The 12774-nt window shown below is 44.5% G+C and overlaps 1 protein-coding gene across 1 annotated transcript in view; it reads left to right on the top strand.

The window, feature by feature from the left end:
• LOC130594048 (E3 ubiquitin-protein ligase rnf213-alpha-like) overlaps positions 1 to 12774 on the top strand; it is a 46274-nt gene that overhangs the window by 10054 nt on the left and 23446 nt on the right. The window contains exons 10-16 of the mRNA XM_057399695.1: positions 272 to 465; positions 1114 to 1269; positions 2236 to 5793; positions 6783 to 6916; positions 7033 to 7128; positions 8648 to 8763; positions 12066 to 12194. Coding sequence (XP_057255678.1) covers positions 272 to 465; positions 1114 to 1269; positions 2236 to 5793; positions 6783 to 6916; positions 7033 to 7128; positions 8648 to 8763; positions 12066 to 12194 — 4383 coding nt within the window. The remainder of the gene's footprint in view (positions 1 to 271; positions 466 to 1113; positions 1270 to 2235; positions 5794 to 6782; positions 6917 to 7032; positions 7129 to 8647; positions 8764 to 12065; positions 12195 to 12774) is intronic.

Raw genomic sequence — 12774 nt, 5'->3', positions numbered from 1 at the left:
GCTATGTCTATATCGGTAACCTCAGTGGGGCTGGAGTGGGGGCATGAGTTCTGCCTTCCAGTGGGCTATATTGCTAAAACTGTGAGTACAGACTTGGAGGATGTCCCTCATGTGACTGGGATCTGGTCTCAGGTATTGTTCTAAAGAGGCTGTTGAAAGACAGCCACTCAGTTTGGAGGGAGTTTGGATGTCTGGAGAAACACAGTCACATGCATGTGAAAGTGCAGACTGACGCTGAAGGTGAATATTGGCTGTCTCTTCTCTTCCATAGGGAAGTCTCTCTTTGTGAACAATATCCTCCAGAAGATCCGTGTCCAGCTCCATGATTTACCAGTGGTTCACAAAACTATTAGGCTGATGGAGTCAGAGATTGATTTCCAGTTCCTTCTGGAGGAGCTACTCTCTGTTGAGGAATTCCCAACTGAAACTCAGCCCACCGTCTTCCATATTGATGTGTCACCAGTGGTGAGAGCCTTTGTCTTAGCATTAAACATAGTGCCAAAGACCTCACAGGCTTTTTAGAGGAGGGTATTTGCACAGCCTCTTGTGCTGGCTTATTCTTACCTACAGTAGTAGCAGCAGGTGCTTAAAAGTTAAAGTGAACAAAAGGAGTTCTGCATACAGTTTAGAAGCTCAGGTGCTTTCATTTGGCTTGTTCCATGCCTAAGGTAGGGAATCTGTGTGAAATGGGTCCCATTTTATAAAGCAATCTTTCTCTTACAGTGATATTCATCAGAGTGTAAGGTAGAGGAGATTCACTGAATTCAAACCAAATGATCATAGAAGCCCCCATTCACAGGAAGGAGTGCATTCTCCACCTCACATCCAGTCTGGTACTTCTCTGGAAGGGACTTTATTTAAAGAAAGGTAGTGAGTTGGCTTAAGCAGAGGGTAGATTTGGACAGCCTAGTCTTTCCTTGGAAGGCTGCAGAGCACCGAGTATCCAATCATATTAAGTTACAGCTGTCTCAGTGTGTGCTAGAATAGCAATCCTGCACAAAAATGGGAGAAAAGCTGTAGCTTGGCTTCAGGTACTGCTATGTGCTGTGAGTAGTGAAGTGTGTTTTGATAGACATCTCTTTCACCAGTTTTAAAATGTTTCTTCCCTTTCAGGTGTCATCAGGTCTCTACCGGCTGCTGATTGAGCTGTGCGTCCTAAGACACATCCAGAGTCCCACTGGCTCTATCTGGAAGTGCAAATCCTCTCATCTTTACTTAATCGAGTACCTGGCAAAAGGGAAATGTTTTAGCAGAACAAGAAAACAAGAGGTATTGTTCTGGGAATGGTGTGCTCAGGTCAGAGGAATAGTAATGAAGGATGCTAGCATAACTAGATCTGCACCTGCAGTCAGTCTGCTAAAATCCAAAGTCTCTTTTAAAGCTGTGCATAATTTAAGGTCCATGTCCCTAGTGGAATGATGGCTCATCTACACAGAAACAAGCAGTCCCAGCATGTGTTTACTCTCAAAAGGAAATATTAGGCACTGTGCAGGGTTTGGAGTTCTTTTCAGTTCATTCCTAGTGTAACACAGAAATCCCATGTGTTCAAAAAATGATAGAAGTCTCATATATGACAAATGAGGGAGGACACTCTAAAAGAGGAAATTAGGGATGTGATGGAGAGTTAGAACATCCTGAGTAGCCTGGAGAGGGTAAGGAGGTATCAAGCATCCACCATCTGCTCCAGCACAAGAACCAGGAGTATCACACAATGTTAACAAGACAGCTTAGAAGAAATGGAAAGGGATTGATTCTTCATGGTATGGGTCATAAAACCTATACGGGTTCTTTCCAAGCGGGGCTGTGGGTGCCCGCTTTGGCAGACTGACACAGGTACAAGGTGAGTCTGGGTGAGTATTTGGAAGGGAAAGCGATGGTGGCTTACTAACTAGGGAAAGCAGGTGAAGATGGAAAGTTCTCTGTGCTTAAACCTGTCTGGCAGATTATTTGGTGGGTGGAAATAATCATGCTTGCTCTATTCTAGCTTTTCACTGGACATTCACTTGGCACCAGGACCTTACAGGTTATGGGCATGTCAGTATATGTCCACGAACATGTATGCAGCCTTAGCCAAATTTGATCTACATATGATTTTCCCAGCTTCCTGACCTATTTGGGTTTAAAAAAAAAAAAAAAAAAAGAAAATCGCTTGAACTGTAGGCAAATGCATAAATGAAGGAGGTTGGGCAACTGTCTTCACTGTAATCTGTGCACTCCTTATTGACTTTCTTTTAGGTGTCCAGTGAGACAGAAGAAATGTTCCTGGATCTTTTTCCTGCAGTGAAATGTGTATCACCAATGCGGGTACTTGAGTTGTTAAACAAACCCAGCTCTGGTTGTTTTGAAATGAAACAGGAGCAGTTTGATCTAGAAAAGTTAAGGAGTGAAGCTTTCCAAAGGTCCTACCAGTACCTCCGTAGATATAAGAACAAGGAAGATCTTGATCATTTCCTTTTCACCCCTAAGATGACTGAAGGGACAGAGAAAGAGTGGCTGGAGATCTTACTGGAATTCTGTTCTTGTCACAACCCTTCTTGGACTGAGCTTAGCAACTTCGTTCATTTCCTAAACTTCCAGCTAAGCAAGTGTGAGAAATCAGTTTTCTGTAGCCCAGCAGTTGGAGATGATTTCCAAGGTTTTAAAACATTTGTGGTAAAATTCATGATCACCATGTCCAAGGACTTTGCCATGCCCTCTCTTGATACCTCTGATGAAAGTGTGCCAAGTGCAGAAAATGATGATGAGGAAAATAGCATTATGGATCAGTACCGACTAAGACGAAAATGGGAACAAGAGTCCCACCCCTATATAGTCTTCCATGCAGACAATAACTCCATGGAGTTTTTGGGTTTTCACATCAGCAAGAGCTTGAATGCTATTGATGCCTATTCTCAAGCTATTTTGGAAAGGAATGTTATCAAAGGTAAATTATACTGGATTTTGAAAACCCAGTGTGTTCCTTTCAATAAGAAGTTTGAAGACTTGCCGAGAACAATGCAGCTGGAAGCTCTCTGCAGAGTTTTTGGTGTGAGCTACACCCAAGATCCAGATGAGTCATATCAGCTGACACTGGACAACACCATGAAGATGCTTGCCATTCATCTGCGGTTCCAGTGTGGGATTCCTGTAATCATAATGGGTGAAACAGGCTGTGGGAAGACAAAGCTTGTGCAGTTCATGTGCAGCCTGCAAAGGGCAGGCAAGAACATTCAGAACATGGTGGTGGTGTGTGTCCATGGTGGCACTACCTCCAAGACCATCCACAAGAAAGTTAGGCAGGCAATCGAGCTGGCACGTTACAATGAAGAAAGGCATAACGTGGACACTGTACTCTTTTTTGATGAAGCAAACACATCAGAAGCTATCTTTGCAATCAAAGAGGTGCTGTGTGATCGCAGTGTAAATGGAGAGAAGATACTCACTGACCGTTTAAAAGTAGTAGCTGCTTGCAACCCTTACAGAAGGCACTCCAAAGAAACTATACAGAAACTTGAAAAACCTGGCTTGGGGTACCGAGTCCAGAGTGAAGACACGCTAGAGAAACTGGGTTACATTCCATTGCGGCAGCTGGTGTATCGGGTCAAGCCACTTCCACCTAGCTTATTGCCTCTTGTCTGGGATTTTGGAGAGCTGAATGAAAAGACACAGAGCCTGTACATCAGAGAGATTGTAAAGTCCACCATGAAGAATAAAATCAATATTGAAAATCTGGACATCTTTACCAGTGCCATTTCAGCCTCCCAGAACTTCCTCAGGAAAAAGAAACATGAATGCAGAATTGCCAGTCTCCGGGATATAGAGCGGTGCATAATCATTGTGCTCTGGTTTTACAAATTCAGAGACCTGCTATTTCCTATGATTGATAAAAAGTACAAAAAGGAAAAGGAGACAATCTTAAATGATGAACAACGGGCCTTGGTGCTTTCATTGGGAGCTTGCTATTATGTGTCTCTGGAGAATCGCAAAGATTACCTGGAGGAGGTTGCAAAGTGCTTTTCTGTCCCTGCATCCCTGCTACAGCAAGAGATTGAGTTTTGCCAAGAGGTATTTCTTGATAACGTCTCTGTTCCTCAGACAACAGCCTGCAATGATGCTCTGAGGGAAAACATCTTCATGATAGTTTTATGCATGGACCTACGAGTTCCACTCTTTCTGGTTGGGAAGCCAGGAAGCTCAAAATCCCTGTCTAAAACCATTGCTGTGGATGCCATGCAGGGCAGGCTGTCTAAAAGACAGTTGTTCAAAAGATGCAAGGAGATCCAGCTGGTGTCTTTTCAGTGCAGTCCCCATTCAAAACCAGAAGGGATCGTCTCCACTTTTCGACAATGTGCACAGTTCCAGAGGGGGAAGAATCTGGATGAGTTTGCATCCGTTGTCGTCCTGGATGAAGTCGGCCTAGCAGAAGACTCACCAGAGATGCCACTGAAGACACTGCACCCTCTTCTTGAAAGCGGATGTGTTGATGATGAAAACCCAGAGCCTTACCAAAAAGTTGGCTTTTTGGGCATTTCAAACTGGGCCCTAGATCCTGCCAAAATGAACAGGGGCCTTTTTGTAATTCGGACTGACCCTAGCAAAGAAGAGCTAGTTAAAACTGCAGAGGGCATTTGTGCTGCACACACACACTTTAAAAACATGAAGCATTTGTTCCCTTTGCTGGCAGAATTCTACTGCAATGTGCTAAAAGCACAAAAAAATGAGTTCTTTGGGCTCCGTGATTTCTACAGCTTGATCAAGACGTTACTGCACTACTTCCAGGAAAAGAACATCTCTCAATATGAGAACATTATAAAGGCCATTCAGAGAAACTTTGGAGGCTCCAGTGATATTAATCCTGTTGAGCTCTTGCAAAACTGCACCAATGAGTTTGATTGTTCCCTGCACTTGGAAACCAGACACACACTTCATTTGCTGAGGGAAAATATGAGCAAACAGGCAGGGCTCATGTCTCGATACCTTCTGCTGCTGACAACTAACTATGCAGCTTTCTACATCATCCAGATGACACAGCTTATAGATACTGAGAACTGTGAAATTATATTTGGCTCTGGTTTTCCACAGGACCAAGATTATGCCCACATATGCCAGTCTGTCAGCAGAGTGAAGGTCTGCATGGAGACAGGCAGGACTGTTGTTCTTTTAAATATACACAACCTTTACGAAAGCCTTTATGATGCTCTCAACCAGTGCTTTATTAGCCTTGGAGGAAATTACTATGTGGACCTGGGTCTTGGCACTCATAGAGTGAAGAGCCGTGTGAAGGATGAGTTCAGACTCATTGTGATAGAGGAAAAGAATGTAGTCTACACCCAATTCGCTACCCCGCTGCTGAACCGGCTAGAGAAGCACTGCTTAGACATGAACACCATTCTGAACTGGCAGCAGCAAGAACTGAAGAAGGAGCTGCAGAACTGGGCCAGGCTGTTTGTCTCCATTGACAGCAGCAAGGTCTCCAATGTTTGGTCCACCAAGCTCAGCCCCAAGGAACCAGATGTCTTCATCGGTTTCAGCAGTGATACCTCTGCAGCTGTTGCTTTGGAGAGCACTCAGAACAGCTCCCGGGGAGCCCTTTTGCCCTATGAAGAGCGAGAGGCCTCTATTGCCAAAAGGAAACTTGTTCAGTGTGCAACCCCTGACTCCATCCTGCGCCTTAAATACTCCCTTCTGGATGATGCTGAGCAAATACAAGACTTGTACTTCCACAAGCAGAAGCACAACAGCCTTGTTAGTGTTTTGGGAGAGGCATTTAACCAGCAGCCAGGGAAGGAGAGGACTACTGGGCTCTGCCTGCAGGTAGGTGTGATTCACTGTAAAGCAGTGAGAGTGGTCTTTATTTTTCAGATGAGGGAGGTTACCATGCAACCTCCATTAAGCTACTGGATAAATTCCACTGTTGAATAGTGATGGGCTTCTACATGTCCTCTTTGGGTCCTGCCCTATCAGTTGTATCACATATGGGCCTGGCTTTTGCCTTGCGGTCCTCTGCATCAAGGTTGGACTCTGCTTCTCCTCTTGGCCCAGATGTGGTGGATCTGCTAACAGACAGGCAGTGAGGTGCCAGGTCCTAACTCTGAATGTTCTGGAGATTCAAGGCTAAGATGCTCAGGGCATCATTCATTGCCTGCAGACAAGTGACAAGCACCACTGATGGTACTGTGGGGATCTCACCAAGCATCCACCAGGGCTTTAATTGGTTTTGGCCATTCTGGAAGTCCTGGATCATGCTTATTGCCTCCTGACATCTATTTTCAGGAGCTGTTGTCCATGCCAAAGAAAGCATCCTGATCAGTTTTCCAGTGACTGTAACAGAGGTTTAGGAACCTGTGTTGCATAGAGACACCTAAAAAGGTAGCAGCCGAATCCCCAAACAGAATCTACAGTACTGGGAGCCCCCATCCTTGGGAAAGAGTCAGCCCAGTAGAATCATACAGGGAGACCCTCATGCTAGGCCCATAACATTGCATGGAAAGGCTCTTCCAGCCCTCAAGGTGTTCATGCATGCCTCCCAGCAGGATTCCTTTGGAGTCACTGCCTCACAGCATCTGAGTAATTCCTAAAGATGCAGCTCAATTCTGAGTCTCTTGTAGCACAAGAAACACTTTTTTTTCTGGTTCTTAACAATGCTTCCACCCTTTTTCCCTATAAGTGGGCACATTTCCGAGTCTTGCCTTTAGGAAGCACTTGAAAACTTCCATAAGGGATCACTTCAATTTTCTCACCCGTTAGGGATGGTAATGCAACTACAAAATAATTACCTGTAATTTGTTTCCCTTTCATTGCAGGTTTCTACACATGCAAGACTTCTAAATGAGAGAGATTTAGAAGAGTTAAGGAAGAAACTTAACCTTCAAAATAAAATCCATTGCCTTTTCCTAAGCCAATTTGATACTGAATACACTTTCCGCCAGGAACTCAGGTGAGGAGAGATTTCCTTCCTGCTTGTTTGTTAATTTTATAGAGGGGGAGCAGTGGGAGTGAAGAACAAAGGTGTTTTATGAATAGAGCAATAACAGACCATTTCATTGTCTGCAGGGATTTTTTTGAACAATCATCAGAAGAGAAACTACTCCTCATCCAGTTTCACTTTGATGAGCCACAGAGCAGCAAAAGACTTCTAGCTTGTGCCAAGTAAACATCCTTCCTTATTTCTTCTTTTCTTCTGTATTTCTTTCATCAGGTGCAAAAAGAAAGATGTAGAGGCCAGATAGCCATGGGATATAACACTGGTTTTAGTGACCTGTTCAGTGAAGTTATTGCAAATGTTCTCATACATCTTTATGCACATACCTGTGTCTGTGCGCTCATGCCTAAGTTCTGTAGCTGAAATCTTCAAGCCCATGTCTGTTAAGATATTAAGATAAAACATTCCTAACATCTCAGCTTTCATTTGTCCAAAAGAACATCGCCTTCATTCTGGCAGCATGATTCATATGAAACAGATCACCTTGAGTGCATCACATAGCATGTACAGGACAACCAGGTGATCAGGCCCAGTCAGCATGCGTTTGTGAAAGGCAGGTCCTGCTTGACCAATCTGATCTTCTACAACAAGGCAACCTGCTTAGTGGATGAGGGAAGGCTGTGGATGTTGTCTACCTGGACTTTAATCAAGCCTTTGACACTGTTTCACATGCTTCCCACATTAAAACCACCTGCCAGCAGGGTTGACTCACACAGCACAAGCTACTCCAAATAGGGCAAGCACCAGATTACTTTTTTCCCTTTAGTCATCAAACCAAAGGACTTAAATTGACATCTAGTGCCATTTAAGACATCCTAGAGACCCAAGATACCTCTCAGAGCTGTCTGATAAGACTTCACTGATAGGGCTTTCAGGAGACTTAAGCCCTTCTGGGCACCAGTGAGGGCTGAAGTAATTGACAATAGCATTATATGAGGTTGGTCTCCAGCCCTTGAAGTATGTTAGTGACATCCTCTCCCAGCCAAACACATCCTCTTGCAATATGATCCCACTTACCACCTTTGCCACTCTCTCACATTTCCTGTTCACATGTTTTTTTCACCATCTCAGCTACTGTGTATGTTGGCTTCTGAAATGCTGAAGTCTTGGGTGGATTTGTGCTTCTCTAGAGAGAAGCTTGAACTTTTCTGGTTCTGTTTCTAGGAAAGCTATGCTGGGTTTTGGCCTGTTTCCCAGCAAGTCCTGCATTGGTCTGTATCATGGCTTTTGTTGTCTAATTTGTCTGTGTTTGTAGCAGATCATGCTCCTGGCATTCTCATGATTGCCAGAAATAACATGATTGGGTAGAGACCCATACATACAACAAAACAAATTCAGATTAAAATAAAGATTCCATATTTAGCAGGAAGGGAAAATTATTGTGAAAAAGCTTGATGAGGTATGTGACTGAGTCATTGCTTGGAGAGGGTGTAGGAGAGATATATGAGCATGGATCTTGAGGTAGCCAGAACCATCTTGGATCTTGGCCTTGCCAGAGCAGGTCTGCACTGGACTGAGCTGAGCTTCTCTCTCCTCTTTCCACCACTGCAGTACCACCATGCTTCAAGCTGTTAGTCTTTCTAAAAGCTCTGCCTGAGCCCTGGAAAGGCAGAGCATGGCTTTGGGAGACTCTTTGCCGAACTGACAGAGATAATGGGTTTTTTAGCCTTTCTGTCCTGATTCTAGGTACTGTATCATAGATGAGAAAAGGAAATCAACAGGCACAGGCCCATCACATGTTGTGCTGGCCACTAAAGTCCCACGAGTCCTGGGAGGCTGCAGCTACCTGGCATTTGGCAGTGGTAAGGTTGAAATTTTTTTAATATTTTGGACCAGAGAGAAAGTGGGTGGGAGAGGTTGTGCAAGGGCGAGAAGAAGGATTTGAGGAAGCTATAGACCAAATAGCTTTGCACTGATCCCTAGAAAGATGATACATCAAATAATCCTGGAAACCCTTTCCAAACACATGAAAAACAGTAAGCCAACATGGATTTATGAATTGCAAATCAAGTCCGACCAACCTGATATCCTGTGATGAGATGAGTGGCTTGGTGGATGAAGAGAGAATGGTGAATGGTGTTTATCTTGACTTCAGAAAGGCTTTTGACTCTATCTCCCATAACATTCTCACTGACAAACTAGTGAATTATGGACTAGATAAATGGACAGTGAGTTAGACTGACAAGTAGGTGAACCACTGCACTTAAGAGCCTTTGCTCAACAGCACAAAGTCCAGCCGGAGGCCAGTCACTAGTGGTGTTACCTCAAGGATCAATACTGGGGCCAGTACTGTTTAACGTCTTAATTAATGACGCAGATGATGGGACAGAGTATACCTTCAGTAAGTATGATGATGATACAAAACTGGGAGGAGAGGCTAATACACCAGAAGGTCCTGCTGCAAAGGGACCTGTACAGGCTGGACTAATGGGTTGACAGGAACCTCATGAAGTGTGAAGTCCTGCATTTGTTGAGAAATAGCCCCAGGCACCAGTATAGGCTGGTAGCTGAACAGCTGGAAAGAGGCTTTGTAGAGAAGGACCTGGTGGTCCTGGTGGACATCAAGTTTGACACAAGCTAGCAATGTGTCCTTGTGGCAAAGAAGGACAACATAGCCTTTGTTAGGCAGAGTACCATTAGAAGGTCAAGGAAGGTGATTATTCCTCAGTACTCAGCACTGGTGAGGCCATACCTGGACTGTGATGTTCATTTCTGTGCTTCGCAGTATCGAAGAGACATGGACATATTGGAGCAAGCTCAGTAAAGGGCCATGAATCACAGAATCACAGAATCCTAAGGGTTGGAAGGGACCTCAAAAGATCATCTAGTCCAACCCCCCTGCAAGAGCAGGGTAACCTAGAGTACATCACACAGGAACTTGTCCAGGCGGGCCTTGAATATCTCCAACATAGGAGACTCCACAACCCCCCTGGGCAACCTGTTCCAGTGATCTGTCACTCTCACAGTAAAGAAATTTTTCCTGATGTTCACATGGAACCTCCTATGCTCCAGTTTACACCCATTGCCCCTTGTCCTATCACTGGACATCACTGAAAAAAACCTAGCTCCATCATCCTGACACTCACCCTTTACATATTTGTAGATATTGATGAGGTCACCCCTCAGTCTTCTCCAAGCTAAAGAGTCCCAGCTACCTCAGCCTCTCCTCATAAGAGAGATGTTCCATTCCCTTAATCATCTTTGTAGCTCTGCACTGGACTCTCTCCAGCAGCTCCCTGTCCTTCTTGAACTGTGGGGCCCAGAACCGGACACAATATTCCAGATGCGGCCTCACCAAGGCAGAGTAGAAGGGGAGGAGAACCTCTCTTGACCTACTAACCACACCCTTTCTAATGCATCCTAGGATGCCATTGGCCTTCTTGGCCACAAGGGCACAGTGTTGGCTCATGGTCATCCTCCTATCCACCAGGATCCCCAGGTGCCTTTCCCCTTCACTACTGTCCAGCAGGTCAGCCCCCAACCTGTACTGGTACATGGGGTTGTTCTTCCCCAGATGCAGGACTCTACACTTGCCCTTGTTGAATTTCATCAAGTTTCTCCCCACCCAACTCTCCAGCCTGTCCAGGTCTCCCTGAATGGCAACACAGCCCTCTGGTGTGTCAGCCACTCCTCCCAGTTTAGTATCATCATCAAACTTGCTGAGGGTATATTCAGTTCCCTCATCCAGGTCGTTGATGAAAATATTAAACAGCACTGGTCCCAGCACCGACCCCTGAGGGACTGCACTAGCCACAGACCTCCAGCTAGATTCTGCCTCATTAACCACAACTCTCTGCCTTCTTCCTTCCAACCAGTTCTTGATCCACCTCACTACCTGATCATCAAGCCCACACTTCCTTAGCTTATCTATGAGGATGCTGTGGGAGACAGTATCAAATGCCTTACTGAAATCAAGAAAAACCACATCTACCGCTCTACCATCATCCATCCACCTAGTTACTTGCTCATAGAAGGCTATAAGGTTGGTCAAACATGACTTCCCCTTGGTAAAGCCAAGGACAGTAGAACCACATGTGAGTACAAACCAAGGCCTAGAGTAGGTTGGGGTTTTTTATTTATGCATCGCTTCATCTTGCACATTGCAAACCATGGAACAGGGGAAACAAAATGAGTGTTTTAATGATCTGTTCTGGTGCCTGTCTAGGCCATCAGGGAGGGAGGTCCCAAAAGAGAGAGGACTAGGTTTGGTCAGAGCCAGTTCTGCTTTCCATGCACCCCATGTTGTGTGTTCTCAGAATCTATATTGAAACATCCAGATTTTTGCGTGACCTTTGATGGAGATCTTGACAGAAAAATCCGAGGCAGAGGTCACTTTATACTCCCATGATTATTTTGGAGTCCAGTGCCACACAACTAATTTCTACATAGAATTGATACAAATTATTTGTGCAGGTGATATGGTGTCTTGATAGAAAACTGTGGCTACAGCAAAATGGAAAGGGTCTGGTTTTCCAATATCAAAATCCTTACATGTGCATTTGGAAATTATTCTTTCCAGCATATGAAAAGACTTTTTCACTGTGGTCCATGACTTGCTCTTCTTTGAGGTCCTGATTAAGGTACTGGAGCATCTTTGATATGAGACTGAGAGATCCGAGACAGTTCAGACTGGAGAAGAGAAGGCTTGTGGGATCGTAGTGCTATGTATACATATATGATGAGAGGGCATGAAGAAAATGGAGACGCCACACTTCAGTGGTGTCCCATGACAAGACAAGAGGCAATGGGCACAAATTGAAACACAAGAAATTCCATTCAAAGAGAATGTTGAAGGTGGCAAACATCTTTTGGATTATAGAATCATTTTCTTCCCTAATTAATGGATGAGAATGACAGTTAGGGCATTTGTGCCCATTAGCACTAAGAAAATAGAGAGGGGGCAACAGAATAATTTAGAGCAAAAAGAAGCAGGAGGTAGTAAACCTTCCATCTCTCAATATCTTATCAAGGTTGCTGGTTGGTCAGGGCAGCCAAAGTTTGTTGATTTTTCTGGATGGGTGTGGTGCACCAAGAAGAGTAGGTCAATTGTTCACAGCAGTTAAGTCCAACACTACTATTTCTGTCATGCTTACTGCTTCCCCAGGTGAATGGATGTCAGTCCACTTGGATGATCTGATGCCATCAGACAACTTTACAGCCAACCTAGGCCATCTCAGCAAAATGACTATTGCTGAGATTTTCATGACCACTTTACATGAGCATCTCCCAACAGGTAACCTGCCATTTGCTTTTTACCCACTACCTTCACAGCTCTGTCCCTTCCTTTGTGTCCCATTTACTCCATCTACAGCTTTACGTATAGCTACATCAAGTGGTCCATGGAGACATTGTCTCTGGGTCTCAACAGGACTTACTGTACTTGCTGTTTCTGAAGTCCTCACAGCATTGCATTATTTTTTCTTTCTGGTCTGAAAGCTGTGACTATAAGGTAGCAGGGTACCGAAGTCAGTTCTTCAGTTGCAATAGCAAATTGGCTGAAGTGCTGTCGCATTTAGCATACAGTGGACATACGCTTACCCTCTTTGATTCCCATCAAGTCTTTGTGCTAGCCTTGCCCAAAAAAACCCTCTAAATATTCCTGATTTGATGAGTTCAAAGCCAACTCAATACATCCCTGCTATTGTTTTCAGGATGTATGGGTAAAGGGAGACAGGAGCAGTTGGGGTGAACTCCACTTCCTGTCCTGACACATCTGTATTTCCTCTGGGGTGCCAATTAAAACAAAGATCTGGTTACTGGGTAATTCACCCCAGAGGGATCAAAGCCCAGGCTGAAATCTGAGAGAGAGACAG

The sequence above is a fragment of the Pezoporus wallicus genome, unplaced genomic scaffold, assembly GCF_028554395.1.
Source record: "Pezoporus wallicus isolate ANWC-B61680 ecotype Strahan unplaced genomic scaffold, APGP_CSIRO_Pwel_v1 scaffold_6446, whole genome shotgun sequence".
Lineage (NCBI taxonomy): Eukaryota > Metazoa > Chordata > Aves > Psittaciformes > Psittacidae > Pezoporus > Pezoporus wallicus.
Note: the sequence above shows the minus strand (reverse complement) of the source record. Positions and strands in the feature narration are given on the sequence as shown.